The following is a 24,670-nucleotide window of genomic DNA, read 5'->3' on the forward strand; positions in this document are numbered from 1 at the left end:
CCCTCTTCAGGAGACCCCATATATTCTCTGTCAAATTTAGTTCAGGCACATACCCAGCCTACTAAAAACCTTTAATTGTCTTGCCACCAAACAATTCTAATGTGGCTTGTGATGTATGCCTGGGGACAATAAAGCTTCTGGGTCAAAAGTAAATGTTATTTTATTGGTATTTTGAAGTATTAACAATTTCATCTCTCTTGGGAAAACCCCGATTTTGATTAAAAAACCAAAACAAAACAATAACCCAAGAGAATGATGCCACCTTTCCCAAATTTTACTGTGGAAGTCATGTTCATTTGTTGATACTCAGTGTTGTTGTTTTTGCTGAAGTTACATTTTGCAATCCTGGCCCAAAGGTTTTGGTTTGGTTTCATCAGATCATAACATGTTCTTCTGCAAGCTTTCCAGGCATTTTTGCAATGGTTGTTTTGCTTTGAAAGAAAAGTAAACTCTGTTTATCCTAGATCTGTGGAGAATACAGTAAGTTGTTGCCACATTAACATTTAGTGTTGCTGTCTGCCTCTTGGCAGTCTCCTAACCAATTACTTTTTGCCATGCTAATATTGTCCCATATTTTCTATATTTATTCATGATTTTCCCTGTTGTGCCATGGTGGGAATTTTTTGTACCCTCATACAGAAAGGTCTCTTTAATCCTTTGCAAATTGTCTGCAAACTATGGGTTTAAACCAAGGTTGCTCTTGTATAATAAAATCAAAAATCCAAGGACAGCTGACCTTTATTACAAGTTAATCAGATTCAGCATAATTGATGATAGGTGTGAACTCAAGAAGACTGCTTAAAATAACCAGAAGGTGTTCTGACAAAATATTAGTTGAAGGGTGGTCTACTCCTATGCAGCAAGACTTCAGAAAAAACAAATATAATAATTGACTTACAGTGTTATTTTGGAAAAAAAAAACAAAAATGAAACCATATTACATGCCGTCTCTAAAATGCAACCTTCCCAGCAGATGATTTTCTGCTATAGTGTCGATGTAAAATCGTGATGCTGGAACTCCAAAGCGCCAGTCACAATGGCTATAGTGCAGGAGTACTAAAAGTATTTTACCTCCAGTTGTAGTGATATTTTAACAGAAGTAGTAATCACCAAGACGTCCAGAAGTGTGTTCAAAATACTTACATACAGCTTTACTCTTAAAAATATACCAACTTGTTGAATGAGAGAGGAATAGTTTTTATTAAGCAAAATAATTTAATCAACAGGAACTCCTACACATTATATCTGTGGCACAAAAAAGTAATTATCTGAAGTACCACATGGTCAGACATAACAATTAATATTTAAATTTCTTTTTAAAGTAGTTAAAAATTTTCACTTGAGGAAAAACAGGGACATAGCCTTAGTCTTAAGAACCATCTTAAGCAACTCCTGTCTCCCTTTCGGCTGTAATCAGCTCTGTGCGTTCTCTGTCAGATTCCCCAGTCATAATGCTGAAAGTTGCCAAGGAGCTGTCAAATACTCTGTGGTCCTGTTTAGAGTCTGTGTCAGCCACAGGCCTCTGAATCATTTTGAGAGTTTTAGTAATGCTCTGTATAAAAGCACGAGGTTATTGATGTATATGTCTTTGTCAAAATCATTTCTGCTCACAAAGGGCTGGTTTGGCTGAAGGGACAGTTTTTATATTGAGAACGGATGACAGTCCAAGCATTGTGGGATGTGTGATTATATCTCAGATTTTCTGTAGTGGTGCAGAGTTAAGTATTTGATTGCACTGAATTTAACTTCTTCCATTAAATGGGGGGAGGGAAAATTCACTCGTATGGCAAAAAAGATTAAATTCAGTTACTGGTTTGCTTTGAAAATGCATTACTTAACATTGAGGTTGAGGCCTTTTTTTCACTTTCTATTTGAGCTAATGTTGTACTGCTTTGGTTTGTCTGATTTTCTTTGGGAGACATGCCAGTGTCTGCAGTGATTTATGCTGGCCACTCAAGATGTGTTCCCCCCTTTCAGGCACATTGTGGTCTGTGGTCATATTACCCTCGAAAGTGTCTCCAACTTCCTCAAAGACTTCCTACACAAGGACAGGGATGATGTCAATGTAGAAATTGTTTTTCTCCATAAGTAAGTTCATCTTTTCCTTCTTCAAATATGTAAGATGGTGAAGAACGTTATGCTTTATAGAAGGTGTCCTCACATTTTCTAATCCTTTTCATTGTGTTCTTTGTATGATAGTATTTCCCCTAATCTTGAGCTGGAAGCCTTGTTCAAACGCCATTTTACTCAAGTCGAGTTCTACCAGGGATCGGTTCTCAACCCTCATGATTTGGCCCGAGTAAAGGTATCATTCCTGACCAAATCCTTCAAAATCCAAACAACACTCAGACAGCCATGGTCAAAATTACTTTTAAATTGAGTTTTTGAAAATAAATAGCATTCATTCTGCAGACCATTCAAGTTTGAAAAAGACTATTTTGCGAGAAATAATAACATGCTTTCAAAAAGAGATAGTGGTAAAAACAAAAGACTGGATAAAATATGTATTCTGTTTGCCATTATTGTGTTTTAAAACCATTTGCTTATTTGGTTCTTCCCACAAAGATCGAGTCAGCGGATGCCTGTCTAATTTTGGCCAACAAATATTGTGCAGATCCTGATGCTGAAGACGCTTCTAACATCATGAGGTACAATGTCCTGTGGAAAGTGAAATCGGTACGAAATAATTTGTTTATAGTGACATTTCGATGGTGAATCTCTGCGGTTGTTTTTCAAGGGTCATATCCATCAAGAACTATCATCCCAAGATCAGAATAATAACACAGATGCTACAGTATCACAATAAGGTAAGTGTTAAAGCAATTATCAGTATGTAAGATTTCACTATGTTTCTCTTGGGCTCCACAGTGCATTAAAATCATGACAATGGTACCTTTTCAGCAATGGTCATTTAGAAACTATTTGCTAATTTTAAAGCAGTAGGAGCAAAGTAGTGTTTTGAAAATCACATAAGCACTTACTGATATGATGAATGGCTAAGATTAAGAGTATTTTCACATGCAGTTTGTGCTACAGCAGAGTATAATATGAGTTTAAAGGAGTGCACTGGTACAATTAATTACACTTGATTATCACATTAAATAGCGATATTTATCAATTCAGCTCAAATAAATTTACATGACGGAATCAAACCAAATATACATGTGATATAACAGCGAGCATTTTCTTTGTGGCTGGCAGAAAAACCTGGTGCTTTATGGTCCCTGCTAGACTGGAGTATCAGTATAATTGTGAGGCCAGAAACAAGTGAAATCAGAAATATGTAAAAAAAAAAAAAAAAAAATGATCACAGTTTTTGTTTTTTATATTAAAATTACGATGTTGTACTATCAGCCCAAGGATAATCTTATATTTTGTAATTTTCTTTAGCTATTTACATAAAACCTTTAGAATTATGTATTTTATTGATTTAATGTTAATTGTATATTCAATGAGGACAAATCATAAATAAAATATATTTTTTATATGTTTTATAGCTTGATGCTGCACTTGTAATTTTGTACTGTTTTGAGCTGGCTAACCAGCTGCTGGTTGTCTCATGTGTGCTTTGTATTTTCACATTCGTAAGAAGTTTAGATATAGTGAGAGCCCTTTAAATAATCTTGGGAGTTTGCTACAGTTTACTAAAGCCAGCTAAACTGGCTATGTTTGTATAAAATGACAGTTTTCTAGCTGTCAGTTGAGTCAAACCTTAAATTGATCGTATAAATGTCCAGATTGTATCAACTGTTTGCCAAAATGAACTACTTCTTAAGCAGTGTCTGAACCAAACGTTTCTATGGTCTTCTTTGTTTTATGACCTTTCTGCCTCTCCTGCTCTGAAGGCCCATCTGCTGAACATTCCCAGCTGGAACTGGAAGGAAGGTGATGATGCTATATGCCTGGCTGAGCTGAAGGCTGGTTTCATTGCCCAGAGCTGTCTGGCACAGGGCCTGTCGACCATGCTGGCCAATCTCTTCTCCATGAGGTCCTTCATTGAGGTAACTCACAGGAACAGATTTACTCTCCTTGTCTATCCATCTGGACACACCAAAGTGTCACAGATTTCATTCTCAGCATTCTGGAGATGGTTTTTGGACATGACTGAAGCTGAGGTTAACACAACCACTGTTTTATATCTTATCTGGTGACGGATGGGCCAGGTCTGTGGGAATTTCACCATCCTTGTGCAGAGAAAGGCTTTCACTGCAGTGTTTACAGTCATTTTGGCATGTGTGTTTTTTGTGACAACTCATCTGGAATCTGTTCAGTGTTTCTTTGGCCCACACTAAGGCGGTTGCTCCTATTGAAGACCTGTTTTCATATCATAAAGATGATGGATCATCTAATAATGACCCGGCTGATGCTTTGCAGGAGAACATCTGCAGTCCACATTGGACAGATGTTAGAAAGGAAACTGTGCTGCTTTTTCCTTCTCATATTTAAAAAAAAAAAATCTACATTTGAGGTTTCCATCCTTTTTCTTCTCAGATTGAGGAGGACACATGGCAGAAGTATTACCTAGAAGGAGTAGCTAATGAGATGTACACAGAGTATTTGTCCAGTGCCTTTGTAGGCCTCTCCTTCCCCACTGTGTGCGAGTGAGTATCACTCTTTGCTAAAAGTTGTGTTTTCTAAAAAAAAATGTAAATAACATATGTAATGCTCAAACACATCAAGTGCTTTTGTATATTTCTTCGCTAATACAGTGTTTTTGTTTTCCAGGTTGTGCTATGTGAAGTTGAAGCTGTTGCTTATTGCCATTGAATTCAAGTCTGAGCAGAGAGAGAGCAGGTTTGTGAAGTGAATGTTTCTGTCACATCTGTGTGGTAACAGTAAACTTCTTAGGGGTTTGTTTCATGCAGTATTCATTGGATTGTCTTGTAGTAGATGTGTCCTCAGATTTAATGAAACTGATTTTGAAATAGTTGTATTCTGGTTGGAAATGGCATCTAAACAAAAATGGAGTAGGAAATCTGAAATACATTTACTGCTTTTCATTTACATATTACGAAAAAATGTCAAAAATTACTTGGAGGATATTGTGTATTTTCCAGGTGTATTTCATAGCACAATTTAGTAAATAGGCTACCTTCAATTGTTATACAAATGCTGTATAGCATAACTTAAAACACATCAAGCATATCTTATAAGAAATTTAACTCCTTGAAAATTGGCCTCTGTCTTTTTAAGAAGCTCCTACTCTTTCCGATCTTTAGCTGTCATCATAATAATGCTCTTCTTTAGGTCGTTAGCAACCATTCATAGAGTGTTGGACTGAGAATGAGATTGCATGACAATCTTAGTAGACTTGCAGTTTTACCAGGTGTTTGCTAATTGTTGCTGTTGCTAGCCTAGTGGAACTGAGTGGGAAGGTACGCAGTGTACGCTGTGAGTTGAAAACTCAGCTGTAGTCTAGAGAACCAAGGAAGAGCTTTGTGGAAATAGGCGGCGCTTTGTGACAGAAAGCATTTAGGCACCTGTAAATATCTGCCACGGGAGTTTCCAGGATTCCTCAAATATGAAAGAATCAAAGCAACTTACCAGGTATGTTTGTTATGAGTCAATAACTTAACATGATATTAAGCTCAAAAATAGTTTGTTTTACACATTAAACTCCTTTAATATGCCTCTTAATAATCAGTAGAAAAATCTTTGTTAGCATTACAGCAATGGAAACTTTGCTAACCAGCTTTTTGCCTATTTCTACTGATATGTTGATTATTTATATTTGGTGATGTGCTCTAAGTTTTTCTCCCTCCATAGACTATATTAGATTCAAGTCAGGACTCTGACTAGGCCACTAAAAAGATTAATTAAAAACTGTTAGATACATGAAAATCTTTGAGCTTAATTGTATTGAGAAATAGTTTTAGACGACTAAGAAGTTAAAACCTTCCTATTGCAATCAATACCATTTGCAGATTTACATTGCAAGTATGCTGAGCAATCAAATTCCACATTGCGTTTCCGGAAGTTAACTGTATAGTGTTCCCTTTGAGTGTGTTTGATTACAGCCTACTCTGCTTTAGTGTTTACTACATGACAACACAAAGTGTTTTTTTTCTGTTACCTCAATTGCCAAATCCTTCCCACCCCTCCCCATTTCGCCTGTGAAATGGGTTTGTTGTGTGTTTTGACAAAGCTGCATGATAATGTCCATTTACAGAAATGCTCATTTTGACATTGGTACTTCATTTAATATTAACATTTTATAACATGATGCTGTTTGCTCGTATGTCTTTCGAATTGATTCACTTTAAACAGATCCCCTTTACAGTGGTTTTCAAAGAACACCCTTGTTAAAATATCTAGGTTTTGTGATATAAATGTTCTTTTAGCACAATTCATTATTCCACATCTTTGTTTTCTTCAGTTTGAGAAACAACCAATAAGTCAACTAAAATACAAACAAACCTGTTAGATGTAAAAATGTAAAATAAAAATATTAGTAAAATAAAAGCTTACAATAATCTGTATTCATGTGCACTTGTTTGATAGGAGTCCATCAGCATCCCATACTACAACCTTTGAAGTACTTACTTCAAAGCCAGATGTCTTGTGAATCAATCATTTCTTGAGTATGCTTGGACTTACTGCAATGCTAAAAAACAAAAATTCATGTTCACCTGCAACTGTCTGACAAAGTATAATTTTGGTTGAAAACTGACGGGTGTTGAGACTAGTTTATAATTTCCACATTCTTGATTTCAACGTCACCTTCATCTGAGAACAAATAATCCCAGATCATGACACTGGCACCACTGGCACCACCACTGGCACCACTGGCACACCACACATGTTCCTGTGTGGTGTTATTTTTGTGATGCACAGCATTGTTTGGAATTGTGACCCAGAAGTTAATGCTTCTTTAATTTCTTTCAACCTGCCTGGCCAGTTTTACATCATATTTCTGTCTGTTTTGGAGCGACTTGTATGCTCTTTTGATTCCTATTTGCCTCTCTGCAAATTACAGCACTAGATAACATTATTATAGATTAGGTAAATTGACTGTAATTGTTGGGAGCTGTGAACTGAAAAAAACTAAAACTACAATCTACTTTAAAGATGTATCACACATGTGCATCCAGTTTATTGGAGCTTTACTTTTTTACATTTCCCCTTTCACAGATTTGTTTGTTTTCATTTGAATGCTCTTGTCCCTTTTTCATATAAAAAGTATAAAAAAACATTGAATACATTTTTATGGTCTTTATTTTTATCCTAAAACTTGGGTGTTTATCATCATTATACTTTTTTGATAGCCACTGTATATTGAGTTTAATGACATCATGGTCTTCTTTTTTATGTATTCTCAGGCCTTTCCATGAACTGCCTACAAAATATGTGCCACTATGCAATTGTTTAAAGGGAATCTATCTTTACAGAACCTTTTATTTTTTTTAAAGTAATCATAAGGTCATTTTTAGGAGCAAAGACTTCACCATCGGACCTGCATCAAATGCTGCCATATAAGGGCTATTTAGTGAACATGCAGAGAATTATGTAGCAACAGTTACATTATCCTCTTCTTTTTATGTCAATGATAACTGTTTGATTTGAGATTTTTTCTTGTTGTTTGCAGAAGCCGAAAGCGGTATGCCCTCTACCTTATCTTACTTCCAAAGTTCCACCCAATCTCCACCACTTTAAAGCTTCTGACTTTGGATATTTCCCCCAAGGATATTTTTCCAAACACTATCTCACAGGCCTCTTTTTTTCTGATTTTCTATGGTGTCCCTTGTGCTTAATGCACTAACTTCTTTGCAGGCAGAGAGAGAGGATAGATAAATTGGAAATGTTTGTAGAAGTGCTGTTTCTTTGTCTTTGCTGTTGTCGGTGTACCAAGGCCAAACTCTCACCCTCTTCATATCTACCTCAATTTTGGTCTTTTTTCAGTTTTGTCCTTAACCTTCTTGATTGATTTTCTTTTTTCTTCACGTTCAGTTTTTTTTCAGTGTTGCTCAGTTGAAACCCTTTTTATGTGTGTTTTCTCAGAGAAGATCAGCATTCCACTCATTGGTGTTTTTATATCAGTGTCAGAGCAGTACTTTGTGGTTCCTTGTCTCAGAATCAGTGATTAGTTTATGTGCAAACATGTTGGATCAGATGTGGTGTTGATAGGCACTGATCTGCTTATATTAACTTTTAGACAGACACGTTGCTTTACATTGCTATAGACAGTGGCTGACACAGCAGCATGTTTTTTGCTTTCATGGATTTAATACCAGTCTCACATCAACCTTTTATGCTGATGCTGCACTCTAGAAAAAGCATGGAGCTGTTGAATTTGGAAAGCTGTAGATTGATCAAAGCTAAACTTTAAATTCACAAGCACCACAATTCACTTTTGCATTCCATGACCCTTTCATATTCTGTGCTACATGTGTATCCATTTGTGCATGTTTGTGTGTCTGAGTATGTGTGACTACCTTGAGAGGGTGATTTTTGTGGTTGGATGTACATTTTGTTTTCTCCATGTGCGTCTCAGCCACCATGTACAGTCATGCTTGTGCGTCTCTTGAGTAGATGTTCCTAAGTGAGGTCACTTCCTGTCAGTTTGGTGTTTGAGAAACAATCCAACTGCACAGAAGTTACTGCAACCGTCTGCATCTACGTACCTGTCCTTATACCTGTACTGCGGTGGCTATGCCTTTCTGTTTGACTCCTGTCCTCTTCATGCTGTTTGGTAACTGCATGCTCCAATACAGTCACATAAGATGTTTGATGCTTGCCTTGTTGCTCACAATGTGAGGTTTTGTACCTTTGACGTTCACCAGTTTATACCTGATTTCAGAAAGATGTCATGGATTGATACGCCTGTAAAATCTCAGATTTGGGCAGCAATGTTTGTGGAACTGTATTAGATGAATTAGTAGATGTACTTTTAACTACATAGCATGCCAGAGATACTGCCTGTCTACTTCTCTTGGGCCATCCCATATGAAGGACTGTATATCATAGACATGGAAATAACAATTCGATCTGCATGACTGGTGCAATATGACCACAAATATGAGCATATATATATATATATATATATATATATATATATATATATATATATATATATATATATATATATATATATATATATATACGATCAGCCATGGAGTTATGATTACCTAAGGATAATGTGGGTGAGTAGCACAGATCAACTGTGATGTGACTGAATGATTCTCTTGACACAGCACTATTTTATAGAGTGTTTTAAGGGCAGAAACTGCCTTGAAAAAGTAAGAAAAAAACAGAGTAAGGAGTTCACAAACTTCTCAGATACATTATTGGAAGATCTGAAGATATGCAAACACATTTTTTGGCACCTTCCAGCAGGAATGTGTAGAAAGTTTACTATCCAATTCATCCTTTGTTTCACTAGTATAAGTTTACATTTTGGAATATTAAAGCCTTCAAACTTAATACACCCCATTGTAACTCCACTGTTAATGCTTGGTACAAGCACCTTTTGCTAATTTGCTGTCTGACTTCACCTGTGTCATTTCATAAGGTTGGAGCATACAAAGTGAGGGGACTTGGAGTATTATTCTTTCTAGATTTTCTAGACTAGTTGTTCTTTTTTATCCTCTCATCTTCTGTTTACACCCTTTAAGAGGAAGTTTTTATGACCGTGGAGATGACAATAGAAGTTTAAGTAATTTTTTGATTTATTCACTTGTCATCCCTTGGAAAGACTCAGTAATGGATTGTTTTCAGTTGACTGGTGGAGTTGATGAGGCTTTAATTTATTATCTCCTGGTATTTACTCTTTTAACAAGGCTTCCAAGGCCTTTGAAAGACAAAGTGGCCCTCAGAATCACAGATTCTCCATCATATTTATGGTGAACATGTGTGTTTCCATATTTTCATTCTTTGCTTCACCAAAAATCCAGATCAAGTTGTTAGATGCTGAAGAACTGAGCAATAGTAGTTTTCAGTTTTTGTGGCGTTTTCTCAACTTTCTGTGTTAATTTTAATGGTTGAGGGACAGCATTATCTTTTTCTGTGCTTCCTAAAGTACTGATTGGATGGCACATAGATGGAATCTAATAGTTGTTATGTAGACAGTTGATTAGTTTTTTGTACTTTTACCAGTGTAAGGTAATGCTACCGAAGTGAAAGATACATTTATTTTAAGGCTTTTTACACATCCTTATGTGTGATGCCAAAAAAATTGTCTATGTCTGCAAATCGGGAACAACCACAACATCTAAAAACATTACCACATGTTCTACAGGACCCAGAATGTTTGTACTAGACACCTCCAGATGTTTCCTTTGTAAGATCTGAGTGTCCAGGACAAAGAAGCCTTTTTTACTGGCAAACAGGGATCTCTTCAATATTAAGTGGGAGTTCATAATGCTATGGCTGATTGATGTTTGTTTTATTTTCTCAATGTTATTGTTTCTAGAGCTCAGAGGAAAGATTGCTTTGTTTTCATTTTTGTTTAAAAATCAACTGTCACTTTTAACACGTGTCTATAATTATTAATGTAAATCAAGACAATAAGGAAACATCTCCTCTTTTTCAATTATTCAAAAAAGTATGAGAGACAAAAAAAACAAAATAATTTGTCATCTGAGCTTTTATTTTGACGGAGTGTAATTTTTAAAGGGTCGTTGGGTCGATGTTTTAAAACCTTAGTTGACACCCATATCATTGATGATTGTTGCCTCCAGGTAACCATTAATGACCAGTGTGCGTGTGGGTGTGTATGAGTGTGTGTATGTGATTACAGTATATATGTGTGTATTCTGTGTTGTAGTCTAATTAATGGGGAATGATACAGCCAATCACTGTAAGAGTTTTGAATTGAATCCACTCACAAAAAACCCCAAAAACAACTATTTCTAATATTAGAATATATCATGTGATGGAACATTATTCTAGTGAAAATTAGATATAAATATTAACTTTGTATTTTTTATCATATTAATTTAAATGGTACTACTACTTTAAAGGGGACTTATTTAAATTTTTCTTATGTTTTATTGTAACCAATAACATATTTCATATAGCACTCGAATATATTTTCACAAATGTTGACAGAAAGAGCTGTTCATTCCCTTGCATCCTGCTGTCAATTACTAACTGAAACAATTACTATAACTGTACATTCTCTATACTGCAGTCGTGTCTCAGTGGTCATCATAACATAAATTTTGTTTTCCAAGATGACTGTATTTGAGTGCTGAGACTAAAACCACTCCATGGCCATGATTTTAATTCTTTCTGCGCTCGTCCCTTTTACTTGTACCTCTCTGTCCCTCTTCTCACCCACTGACCAATCCAGTATCATTTTGTGAGAGAGAAAAGAATTAAAATTCAGTGTCCGATCATACTGTTGCACATTTTGTCCATCTGTGTGAGTATCACATACACAAATTGCCCTAAAGCCAAGGATATATACCTGTTCTTACTAACCTGACACACATAAAACCACTAAATTAGAGTGGAGTAAACAGAAAGATACAACTCAGTTCATATCGATACTGTCCTAGTCAGATTGAAAGCCTTAACAAGTGTGTGTACCATTCCTCTTGATTAGCATGTTGTGGGCATGATCTGAGTAATGTCTGGACATTAACAAGCCTTTTTTCTGTTTGTATGCCCTTGACTTCCCAGCATCCTCATCAATCCAGGCAATCACGTCAAGCTGCAAGAGGGAACACTGGGATTCTTTATTGCTAGCGATGCCAAAGAAGTAAAGCGGTAACTATACATCCCTGACGGAAAAGAAACCTCCAAACAAATCTAGGGATTTGTTTGGATTTGTTTGGATTTGTTAGGGAGGAATTGAAGTGCTTAACATTTTCCTGTCATTTTTAGAGCATTTTTCTACTGCAAAGCTTGTCACGATGACATCACAGACCCCAAAAGGATCAAAAAGTGTGGCTGCAAACGACGTGAGTATCTGTCCTGGTACTGGACACCACTGGCACCTTTCCTCCCCTTCCTCCCATCCCTAAACCAACTTGTGGGTTTATTTGTCTCTTTTTAGCACATCAGGTTTCTACAACACAAATCTAAAAGCCTTTCATTGTGCCATTGTTATTCTGTTCAGTGCTAATGTGTTTTATGTCATCACACCATTATACTCATAGGAAAGTGTTTGATATGGGTCCCATTTGAACTTCCATATCATCCATTATGGTAGGGTCATTTGTCTAGAGTTTCTTTGTCTTTTGGTAAATATTTAAATGTTGTCGTCACAGTACATCTTTCCTTGAGTGTAAGCAACAAATAACGACTTTACACTAAGAATAAGTTAAAAATGAAGGAAAAGTGTAATAAAAACAATATATCAAGTTGCAGTAGCACTTAAAATGCCATTATTGACAGACTTAAGAAACAAGTTTTCTTTGTAATGTTTGAAACAATTAATAGCAGTATATCCAACAATTTGTACCCTTATAGCTCTACATTATATTAAATATCTTCAAATATAATGTAATATTACCAAGTCATTTTACATAATAATAAAAGCAGTTATTATTGAGCTGCTCTTCTAAACAACTTCATGTACATCACCCTCCACACTTAGATGTGTAAAAAGTCTTAAAATCATGTACATCATACTGTATTTTGTGGCACCTCTCATATTTCATATATAGTAAATGTAACTAAACCTCTTTACATAATTTTAACTTTTTAATGTCTAGGAGCTTCAGTAATTTATGAGTTCCTGTTTCTCTGAGATGTAAATATGATATTACATCAAGGTTGTTTTTACTTAGACACTCTTCAATATGGGAAAGGCAAAAATAATATGTTTTTTGAGTTAGCCAGATGAATAGTGATTTTCATAAGTGCAGGAATGTCTATTAGAAAATCCTCAACTATTTGATTAATAGAATGACAAATTCTTTCAACCAATTGATGAATGTTGACTTATCTCTCCTTCAAAAATCAAAAGCAACTTTATTTTAATTAATTAGTTTCAACAACCAAATTTGGCATTTATTGCAGATCAAAAAATAAAATGTAGGTAAAAAAAATTACAATACTGAAATGTGAATTATAGCCACATATCAGGTGCCAACTCACCAACAAGTTAAATGTCGGTGAATGTATACAGTATACAGTGAATGTATACAAATTTAATTACTTAAACAGCAAAACATCTTAATAACCAGTATGCTGTAAATGTCAAATATGATAAGACTGAACTGGAAATAAACTAAAATAGGACTAATTTCAATCATTAGGAACTTGAGAAAACCCATTTATTTAAAATGTATTAACGGTGAGTGTGACTTTTCTATTTAAATGAATTCCATTTATTGGCTGTTTGTATTGTTTTTTGGAAAATTCTTTATTTAAATGTTGACAACATCACAGTTAAATGTGATTGAAACATATGTAGAAATATATGATATGCTGCATTAACATGGGCAGGCACAGTCTTAGACAACCACATGTGACTCCAGATTGTGGTGTAAATGTTTTCACACATATTTATTCAGAGGAAAATGTTGCAAACAGACTCCATGTCCTACTTCAGTAACAAAACCAACTTATTGGGACTTTTTCTATCATCTTATTATTCACCCCTGTGGAGTCATATATTGTATTCAGACACTCATGCAGCACTCTTGTGCTTCTGTGTTACACCAAGGAAATCAGACTTCCCCGTATATTGTCATCTTAGTACTCCTGTTCTTTAAACCATTTTGAACATTTGAAAACTGAAGTAATTTTATAAACTTGACTTGTATTCACTGAAGCAGCTGTTATTTCTGCCATGATTGTTTTTAAACTACAAACATGGAGAACGTTGGCCAGTTATTGGTGCAGAACCACAAAAACACACACCCCAGACCCTTACCGATCATACCCTGAGGTTTCTGCTCACACACAGTTCAGTGAGGATAAACAGTTTTTTAATGGTTTAAGAAAGTTAAATGAATAAAAATGTTATGTCAACTCAAACTATTGATGCTGATGAATTTCAAATAACTGGAGCTGTGATAAACAAGATTGATGGAGGATTTTTCAGTGTGACATTGTGTTATTACAATAAAATATGAACTAATTTAGAGATTGTTACACACTTTACAAGGGACCTTGAAAAACTTGGAGGGTGCTGTACATGATAGTCATGGACAGCATAAGGCGCAGAACTTTTGTCTGTAAAATTTAATTTAGATATAGCATAAAAAACATAGCATAATATTTGTACATATGTCAGTTGCCAGTTAATATTAGCCAATTGGTAGAAGAAAAAAAACAAGGTAAACCACTGCCACTTATGTTTCAAGTAGAAAAAACATCAGGATTCATAATATGTTCTGGACGCAACAATATCTTGAATGATATTATATAAGTTGCCCCAAAAGGTTGCATTTGTAGAGGCATCTGTTCCTTCACTACTGTGGAACCCTGCCCTGCAGTATGTTCTGGTATATCATGTTCTGTTATCCTTTATTGTTTTTGTTTCCATGTTTCTTTATGACCAGTGACAAACTTTTGATGTATTTCCTTCCCTGCTGCCATTGGAAAACACCTCTTTATTTTAACTACTCATTGGTAGTGATTTATTGTGAGTAAAACAAAAAATGGGTGTCTTATTACCCAGAGTGCAGTGTGTTTTATATTTTTCCTCTTTAGCCAATAGTATATTGTATCTATGTTGCATGTACCAGTGTAGCTTCTGCATCCCTTTCCTCGCCTCTCATTTCTTACACTGTGCTCAAACCAGACCAAAGCGAATGAGCATAAATCAAACTTAAAACCAGCATCAGGGCTTCTCCTATTTTCCTTTACCGACACACAGACTAACTAGAAGAAAAGAAATTAAGTTCAACCTAATTGGATGTGACTATGGACCTTTGACGTTTTTGGTCACAAATTGAGAATCAATCTAATCTCATCTTCTTTATGTAAAAACCAATCTGCTCTGAGATTTTTGTCATTATCCTGCAATAAAATAATTAAAAAAACAAGATGTCAAAGTGTAACTATATGCAGGCAAGAGCTGGTGACATTTAAATTGACCTGTTTTCTTTCAAAAGAACATTTGTGCGGCTGTTCTTTTTTTTTTCTCCCAGAGAGCAGAAATTGTCCTTGTGGGAAGTTCTGTTAAATCCTAACAAACGAAGTTGCCAAAACACAATCAAAACAATCTGGTCTTTTTCTTGTCCCACTTTTTTCTGTGATCTCAGCCCCCATATTTCCTCAACTCTGGCTGAGTTTTCAGAGATCATCTTCTACCTTCAGACTTGAAATGCCGCTGCAACAGTGTTGCACGTTTCAAATCTGGAAAGTCGCTGAGCTCTTTATATTTTAGACTCGCTGCCCTGGGTGATAAGTCCTGTAGAAATGCAGAAACAATAAATGTCATAGCATTATGCTGCCACTAGATGGCGATACTTTTCCAGTCATGTACAGTACTAAATGTAAATGTTGATGTCTGTGGATGAAACTAAAATCTCCTGAAAGCTGTTCAGCAAAAATACAAGGATAGATGTGTGAATTTGTCAAATACATGTAATCAAAAATTTAACATGTCTTACAGATTTAACCACACCTAATTTGTTGTGTCATTTTGTAATCTTTGATGTTTTATGTTTACATGATACATTCGTTGCTCAAAGGATTTGAGCCATCTGTATCACTTTCCTTGCACTCTTGCTGAATAATTAAAAAAAAAAAAAAAAAAGCTTTTGGAGGGGATTTATATCAGAATGCTGCTCTCTTGAGGACATCCTTTATATTCAACATATCACCTCCTAATGCTTCTGTTTGAGTGTGATGTCCTCCGGTGAAATGTAAGAGGGAGGGACTTATCAAACACCCATGCAGACAGTTTAACTCGGTTCATGTTATGTTGAATTATCAGTTCCGATGCCCTATAATGAACAGCTCATGGTCCTCGACCAGAATCTGGTTATCTGTGAAGTCAGAAGTGAAAGACATTGTCAGAGTGTGTGTGAGTGAGTACATGTATGATTGTCTTTTGTTCCCCATCTCTCCCTTTCCATTTTGTTAGAAATCCTCATTGTTACTTATATATACTGTGTACCAAGTGGCCATGCAAAAACTCTGAGTTTCAACAAATTCAGCATGATGTTACAGTCTCACTGCACCTGTTTGCCCATGCCTCCCCCAGAACTGGTTCATTAATGTGAACAGTTTTCTCCTTTTCCTGTTGCTCACAGCAAAACTGCACTTTTTGCATGCTGTTCATATGCTCACGAAGCATACGTGCATGCTACTCGATAAAACAGTCCCTGATGCCTTCTGCCAAGTTTAAACCTGTTACTTCATTCATGATCTGCTTTTCCAATCTGAGTCATGGGTCATGGATGTTGAAAGTGTCTTTGCACGGGTGCCAGACTGTATTACTGTGCTGTCTATTTGCACCCCTCCATTGAGAGAATGGGGATCATGGACTGTTTCTGCCCAGAGTCACAGCAATCTACAGATGCAGCTCTGGGGATTTTCACTGCTCCCCCTGGGGTTCAAGGTTTCATACAATGCAGACCAACACATAGCCATGCATATGTGGTTGACTGGTCATTAATAAGTTTAAGGTAATGCAATGTTACTTATGTAACACATAATATACTGTAATTTACCAATACAAATTAAATTCTAGGCTGTTCTCAATTTGCCTGGAAAGTCAGTCTTTGCTTAATTCCTACATTAAGGGTCTTTTTAATAAGATTTCCTGATTACAAAATCAGAAAATCTGTTTTTGGAGTATGAATTGAATGGATTACTTCCCTTTGGTATGAGTAGTTATAAGAACAGTATTCAAAGTATTTACTTCTAGCCTTCTTGTGAGCAGACATTGTTTATTTATACTGGAAGCAAAAGTGATGTCACACTGTATGTGAGACTATTGTTGCTATAGAACATCTTTACACCAAAGACAGATCTTTATGTAATACAGTTTTGTTTAAAATAACTTTCTCTGAGTTTGAGACATAAAAGTAGCTTACAGTGAGTTTCTCTGCAATGTAGCAGTGCTCAAGTGAGGAATTCATTGATCAGAAAAAAGATTAGATTTTTGAGTTTCTGACTTCTGGTCAGGCTCTAAAATCAGACAGTTTCAGCAGATTGCTTGGTGCAGCTCTAATCAAAAGTGATATTTCAAATAATACAAACAATTCTTTGAATAAGTTTGTACTTGAATAAAGCCACTTGGTGTTAGTTAACTTATACTACAAGTCATAAAAAGCAACAAAGCACTAAGCTGTTTTTAAACAGGTTGACTTTATCATTGATTTTTCCTTCTACCGGGGGAAAAAAAAGGTTTTTCTCCCTTCAGAGTTGACCAGGTCTCATTAACACAGCATAATAACACCAAAGCAATCCATTAAATGTTTATACAATAGATTAGCAACCAATCAACATTCACAGCAGACTGAACACCCTTTGGGGAATGGAGCAGTGAAACTGCAGGCTTTGGAAAAAGCATGAAGTGACCAGTCTAGTAAAGTAGAATAGTGTGATGCCATGGACACAGCCTCCGGCTGCATGATGGGATACAGGTACGTGATCCGCTCTGAAGGCAAACAGATAGAAGATGTACAGATGTATGAAAGAATGTACATATAAGGTTTGCTGCTGAAAATATTGCTCATGCCTCTTTTTCCTTGAATGCCTCCCCCCTCACTCTCCCCTTGTTCTCTGCCTCTCTTTCCCATAGTTACAGTTTTGTCTTTTGAACCTATTTCAGCCTTAGCACACAGCTTGACCTCCTTAAGAATCAGAAATGTTCCAGAACCCATGTGATTGTTCCTTTATAAAAACTTTTAAACTTTGTCAAACAGCAAAACGGAGTGAAATTTGATGAATTAATTAGTAAATTGTAAATGACTGCATTTTGATGTAAATTGGGGTTCAAGTCTGTGAAGCAGGTGGCTAAGGCTTGCATTTTCTGATACAGTTACCTTCCAACTCCCCCTTAAATGAATATTTCTCCTTTTGCCATTAACCTGCTGCTTTTCCTCTCCTCTCATCCCAAAACATGACTGTAGCCAAGATGTCCGTCTACAAACGAATGAAACTGGCATGTTGTTTTGATTGCGGCCGTTCAGAGCGAGACTGCTCTTGCATGTCAGGCAGTGTACATAGTAACATGGACACCCTTCAGAGGGCCTACCCACTTTCCTCTGTCTCTGTTCATGATTGCGCAACCACTTTACGTGCCTGTAAGTTACACCGCCCAACACATGTCGTTACATGTCTGTGATGTGTGGTTTTGTTTTTTTGTTTTTTTTTTCTCATGTGGAGGTATTCAGTGTGTCTGTATGTCGTCTACGTGGCGTGACCTGTTTCTTGTGACACCATAGTTTGTGAAGCTGTGGCCGATGTGAATTTTGTTTTAGGATTATATCTTAGCTATTTTTGTTGCTCTACATTGCGGTATAATGTTTCAAAATGGCAGTTTTGAGTGGTGTGGCTCTGTGGTGGTACTGTACAGTACTGTAGGTGTTAGATACGTGGCTACCGCATGCTGCGTCAGTCATGCAGTTGTGTGAAAATGTCACCTCTCAAGCGTGATGTTAAATGTTTTTTAACTGTTCAAGGTAAGATTTCTGCACATACATCAATGGCGATTCACTCGCAATAATTGTATTGCTGTAATTTGCTGATTGTTGCATAATTGCCTGATGTTTTTAGAGACTTTTAAGTTTATACAATATTTTAGTTAGATTTTTTTATTACTTTAAAAATTTTTCTGCATCTTTTGTTTAGCTGTGCAAATATTAAAATTATTTTTTTAATAAGAAGCAGGGCAGAAAATGAGTTATTTGAGACTCTGGTCCAGGAATGTAAAATAAAAGTGCAGTGTACATACTGTGCTTTTGTTTAAGAGTTCTTTTTGTGTTTTACACTATATAGATTTTTTTTTTCACATATTTACTACTTCTAGAAAGTGAAAAAGTGCAAAGCGCACTTTGAAGAAAGTTATTTCCTCCCACACACTATGCTGCTCCTGAACTCCTTGAAGGCCTCGTTAACAGTTCAGGCTTTTCTTCTGTTCCTATATTCACCAAAATATATTCCTTGCCTTGTGGCTAGTTTGGCACATCTCAGAGAATAAAAAAAAAACTCACATTTGACCGCTGTTTGACCAGTAAGTTAACTAATTAAAGCAGACCTGAGTACTTTAGAAAACTGCTAAAATTGAGCATTTCAGATAGAAGGCAAAAACAAAAAAAAAGTTTTCAGGAGATTTTTATAGGATTTAATGATGCAATGCTTGTATCTAACACACATATAGGTAATTTTCTTCATTTTTATGATGGTTTATGAGATTGTATTGATAATGTCTCATTCAGCCTGCATTTTGAGTGTTCTTTTTGTTGATGACTTGTGTATGGTTTTCCACATTAGGACTAAATGATTTGGGTGAATGATATAAAAAAGGGGGGTAAGGAAAGGAGGTTTTGTATTGTAAGAAAAAAAGAGCAGAAAAAAGCAAAGAGGTGAAATAAGTTAAAAGTGATGTTGGTTTTATTGAGGATAGGTGAGAGGACTCAGCTCCCGATGAGACCTTCCTTTCCGTTTTTTTAACAAGAGGACGTGGAAATACTAAATTGTCTGTCAATTAGACATGGCAGCAGTAAGCCTTGCTATCAAAGCCTTGGGTTCAGACATACAGATCTGATTTCCTTTTCAACATTCTCCCACCGTCTGCCGACTCAGCCTAGATTAGTGTCAAACACAGCATGATGAGTTTGGCTTGGCCTGTTGTAGTTGGGCCTGCACTGATATCCCTCGGTACCAATTACTGGCCATTACATGGTTACTGATCTCACTTTTCCTTCAACCCTCAGTAGGATTTAGGGAAAGCCTCCTCTGTCTTAGATTTCTTTCCCCTTTTAAATCTGAATGAACAAAGAAAGACTTTAGTGATGAAGAGTACTGGGCTTTGTCAAACAGGGGTGGTTGGATTTCCTCCTCCTACTAAATGGAGAAGAAAAGATAGATTTATTTATAATAACCACAGCTTTGTTCATTACAAGTTGATTTTAGACACTTTTATTGAAGTTGATGAATAGGAGTTTTTTAGTTAGTACAGCCTGTGCTCCAATTCAAGGCAGGTGTACCACACACACAGACCCTTTTATAATGGGGTTATATCAAAAATCTTTGTGTTGATCTATAAACTCACAGATTCAGTTTATTACAATTATGTTGAAGTCAGACAGTGAGTTAACCGATAGATCTAGTACTGCATAATCATTTTTGCTGTTTATTTGGAAAATAGGGTAACATAATACCTATATTTCAACTATAGATTTTTGTGTGAAGAAAATTGTAAGTATTAACCTGTAATGCAGATGTAATGCATCACATAGTATATTTTACCTCTACATCTGAATGCAGTTATTTTTATATTATGCTAAGAAAAGCAACATAATTTATTACTACTCTCTTTAACTTAAAAAATGCTTGTAGGTTAATTCAGTTGTGTGGTTATTCGTTGTCTTTCCAATTTAAAAGTTGGAATAATACAGTACATGACATAAACCCTGAGAGGTAGTTTGTTTATAAAAATAACTGATTTTTTTGGTAAGTTTTCCATTACCAATTTCCTGAATCAATACGATATAATCAAACAATACTTTGGTCGTTTCTGTAGAACTGTTCGTTAAAATATACATTTCAGCAGAGGAAAGTATAGAGAGGGCATAAAGAGTTGAAACAAATTGCTGACTTGGAGATGAATGGGACTAAAAAGTTACCAAACAATATTACAACACAGTAAAATATGTTTATTTATTCACAGTTTATGACTCTCTATATAGTATTACTTATTTATTTGACTTAATGCTTGTTCACCTGTGTGGCCATATAAAGCTATATTTGAAAAATAATTTCAGGTTTTTTTAATATGCAGCATAGATGACTTAGAGCAATTTTTAAAAATCTGAGAAAATTATGAATTAAAGAGATAAAAATCTAACCTAAATAATCATTTTGAGTTCTTTTGTGTAAATGCTTTCCTCTTAATTGTTCACATATTGTTTTTGCTTGAACAGCTAGTCACCACAAAAACAATAAAAAAAAATCTCTGAAAATATGTGAAATGGTTCCAACATGGATTGTTTAAAAAAAGAGAACGAAGCCCATGTGTAGCAGATGTATGGACATGGACTGTGGACTTTGGGCTATGAAGATGCTTTCAGGCGTTTATAGCCCCCAGGCCCATGTGGGAGAGCGAGTTATGAGTGCATTCACTTTTATCTTTGTGTCTAAGCATGTGTGTGAATCTACATCTCATTCCAAAGGATTTTTATCTGTTTTGACACAGAAATTATGTTTGCATTTTCATTTTCCCAGCCTTGCTGGTTTGTCACCAAACTTGCCTTGACAGCTCCTGTCCACCAGGCAGGCTTGCCCCCCCACAACCCTTCATCCTATGTTGCTGCAATACGCCCTAGATGCTAGCCAGTTAGTCTGCCGCCTCTGTGGTGCAGGCAGATTGCTGGAGACAGATGCCAGGGCCACTGTGGGTCCCTGTTTTGAAGATCTGTGTCATAGGTCAGCCCTGGGCCCTCGCTGTGACCTTTATTGCTGGGGGATAGTTTTGAAAAAAGAGCAAGGCTCTTCAGCAGCTCTGAGCTCAGTTCAAGTGCCCACTGCAGTAGCAGTTGAGGAAGTACCAGTTTTTACTATCTTGTCGGTCAAGGTCAAAAGCGGTAATTCCTGGAGAATTAACAGCACAGACATAAACGGAGAACATGGTCCATCCTTTTCAAGATTGGAAGGGCAGCATTAAATTCACATTTGGAAAGATCCCAGTTTTAAAATGTGTGTTTGTGCCAACCATCTGGACTGCATGTGTGAAGAAGTCAGCGCTCTGTCAGTTTGGGTGTAGCATATTCTCAATCCACTACAGAATGATTCTTCTTGTGTATTTTTTTTTGTCTTAAATACAAACTAGGTAATCCCTGCCATTTTTAAACACACATGTAACAACATTCTATTTTAAAAAAAAATATATACCTCTACACATATAAAAAGTTATATCTGCACTATATGCATAATGTTACATTTATGTCTTCAGAAATTTTATTAAATTTACCATTAGACGTCATTTCATCTTTCTACAAGTTTAATACACTTTCCTAAAGGCATGGCTCACTATAAATGTACATTTTTTAAAAATTGTTTTATCCATTATTGTTTTGCCATCAGCCTTTGACTTTTTAGCACTGCCATCTGAATTTTGTCATTATGTCTTTATTTTTAGTTTTTCCTCATCCTCTTAAATCATAACACATCTGATTTCGCTTTGGTTTAATCATTTCCACCACTCTTGTGTTGATGTGTCCCTCTGTGTGACCTGCTACTTGTCTTTGCAGTCTCCTCAGCTAAATATAAGTATAATGGATTTGTCAGATCACGTAAGTGTGTTCTCTGCCCTTCTCCACTCTGCTCTAGCTTTGTGTTTAGACTGTAGCCACCCTCATCACGTCATGTAGTGTTTGCTTTGTTGTCCCAAATTCCTTTAGAATGTAATTCTGTTGTCTCTGTGTCATACAAGGAGCCAAACTGTAGATATAAACTGAGATTAAAAAGTGTCATGCTAAATATTTAACGAAACTAGTAAACATAACCATAACTATTTTATCTAATCACATATTAACCATAAATTAATGCATTCTTGGTGTTTATACGTAGTAGAAATAAGTATTTTTTTTGTGTTTTCTGAATGGCATGGAATGTAGTTCCATGAAAAATTCTTCTTCTATTCTATTTTGTATTGTGCTGCATGTAGCAGCAGATGGCGCTACAACACCACGGAACAGTGGAAGCCAAAAAGAGGCTGGCGTTCGATTCAAAGCTGATTGCAATCTAGGTAAATCTGTAGTATATAACTGCTAAGTTAATTACTTGTCACTGTATCAGATAATAAGTTTTATTTTTAAAGACTAATTGTCATGTTTAACATTTTATGTTTTTTTTTGTTTTTTATTTACTTGTAAGGCACACTGATATTTAAAACATTTTTTTTTCCTTTTTAAAACAAATGATGGCTACCTTTTGAGCAGAACTAAAATAAATTGCATCAATACCAGTTTTATTTCTAATTGTATTAACACAAAATTGCATGGCTTAAAGAGCAATCCCATTGCTGTGGCGATGCAGTTAAAGAACAAAGCTTGTTCATGCAGCTAACACTTAAAGCAAAGCCAGCTTTGCTCACGTGGAACGGTAAACATTTTTTAACTGATATGCCCCCCGCCTCGTCATCCAGTTTATGTTGGGACACAGCGATCTGATAAGGTTTGCATGCAGGACAGTACCATCACGCGATTAGCATTTCAAGAAGGGACAGTTGCCGTCTGGGTTGTTCAGGATGCACAGTGGACCTGCCAGGGCGGGTAAGCACCGTGTAACGCTGCACGTGTTTGACAAGGGCCAGATGAATCCAGGAGCTATCGGTGGCGCCCTGTAAATCAAGGCGGCAGCTGACGGCTGAGATAAACGTCTGTTTATTGCCCGGGGCCACCCAAGCCTGCTCCCTCGCCCAAACAACCAACCGACCAACCATCTTTCTGTACCAAAGAGAAGAAAAGGGCTTTGCAATCAACTCTGCAAGCAGATATTTTACTCACATTCCTCGTTTGTCTTCTTGCAGTGTGCTGTGACCTTTACAGTACATTTAGATGTACAGGTCAAGACTGCAGTCATAGTCAGATTATATGTATGTATGTGTGTGTGTCTCGTCACATTGCTGGATGAACATTAGCTGTATGTATACAAATTATATGTGATCATGTTAAATATGTCACTTTGTCATCGGACTTGGTGATTGTCATTTGCAAAATCGAAAGTAAGCATACTGTTTGAGAATAGAACAAAGATTTTTTTTTGTTTGAAATTAATCTTTATACATAATCCAAAAGGAAAGCAATAAATCTTTAATGGCTAAAAGGTTTTGCATTAGTAATATTTATAAATTATTAGTTACAGTTTCGTATTTCTCGAAATGAAAGCACTGTTTTACACATTATGCTTGAAATGACAACGCCTGATTGGATTTGACTGGATTGAGCTGAGTCGTGTCTCTGCTTTGTGTTAGCAGAAAGAGAAGCACAAATGAGAACCAGAACTGAGAAGCTTCTAATTAATTCATGTTAGCCACTAAATGCAAAATAAATGTCACTAGGAACATTTCTGTTAGTTTCAACACCAGTTTCAGGGGGGAAAAAAATGTGATCACTGCTTTCTCATGACCTCGGTGCTTCTGCTTTTAGTTGAAACTAAAATAAGTTTTAAAAAAAGAGCAAACTGATTATTGCATCTACCTTACATATTTTTTGAAATTCTTACATTGTGTACATATGAATTGGAACAATTTTTTATTAAGTAAAATCGTACTTGTAATAAGTGTGATAAGTAGAGACCAACACAGGCTTTTGCATTCAGTTTTTCCTCCCATTTAACAACAACGAATGGAGTGAGACGATCCTTTTAAAGCCAATCATTACATTCAGGAGCTCCATTTCTATCTCCAACATTACCAATGCATTCCCTCCTAATGCTCAGCACCCCCAACTAAGACCTCCTGGTCAATTGTGGAACAGCCAGCATTCCCCTTGTTAATTACCATAAAGGATGCTCACTCCCTATGGAGCTGGGACCTGGGGGTGACCCCGCGCCATCACGCCTCGAGATCTCAGGTCTGGTAGAAATGACGGCC

At 36.2% G+C, this 24,670-nt stretch overlaps 1 protein-coding gene across 27 annotated transcripts in view; it reads left to right on the plus strand.

Annotated features, from left to right (window-relative positions):
* kcnma1a (potassium large conductance calcium-activated channel, subfamily M, alpha member 1a) overlaps window positions 1-24,670 on the plus strand; it is a 160,691-nt gene that overhangs the window by 102,744 nt on the left and 33,277 nt on the right. For 4 of the 27 annotated variants that reach the window (XM_032554023.1, XM_032554016.1, XM_032554033.1 and 1 more), the window contains exons 10-23: window positions 1,978-2,088; window positions 2,200-2,305; window positions 2,566-2,648; window positions 2,738-2,807; window positions 3,846-4,001; window positions 4,492-4,601; window positions 4,726-4,794; window positions 7,586-7,597; window positions 11,623-11,709; window positions 11,827-11,903; window positions 14,531-14,539; window positions 17,985-18,158; window positions 22,326-22,367; window positions 22,742-22,822. In XM_032554023.1, coding sequence (XP_032409914.1) covers window positions 1,978-2,088; window positions 2,200-2,305; window positions 2,566-2,648; window positions 2,738-2,807; window positions 3,846-4,001; window positions 4,492-4,601; window positions 4,726-4,794; window positions 7,586-7,597; window positions 11,623-11,709; window positions 11,827-11,903; window positions 14,531-14,539; window positions 17,985-18,158; window positions 22,326-22,367; window positions 22,742-22,822 — 1,187 coding nt within the window. The remainder of the gene's footprint in view (window positions 1-1,977; window positions 2,089-2,199; window positions 2,306-2,565; window positions 2,649-2,737; window positions 2,808-3,845; window positions 4,002-4,491; window positions 4,602-4,725; window positions 4,795-7,585; window positions 7,598-11,622; window positions 11,710-11,826; window positions 11,904-14,530; window positions 14,540-17,984; window positions 18,159-22,325; window positions 22,368-22,741; window positions 22,823-24,670) is intronic. The other 23 variants (XM_032554039.1, XM_032554035.1, XM_032554040.1 and 20 more) reach the window with 16 other exon arrangements.

Source organism: Xiphophorus hellerii, chromosome 22 (genome assembly GCF_003331165.1).
Source record: "Xiphophorus hellerii strain 12219 chromosome 22, Xiphophorus_hellerii-4.1, whole genome shotgun sequence".
Lineage (NCBI taxonomy): Eukaryota > Metazoa > Chordata > Actinopteri > Cyprinodontiformes > Poeciliidae > Xiphophorus > Xiphophorus hellerii.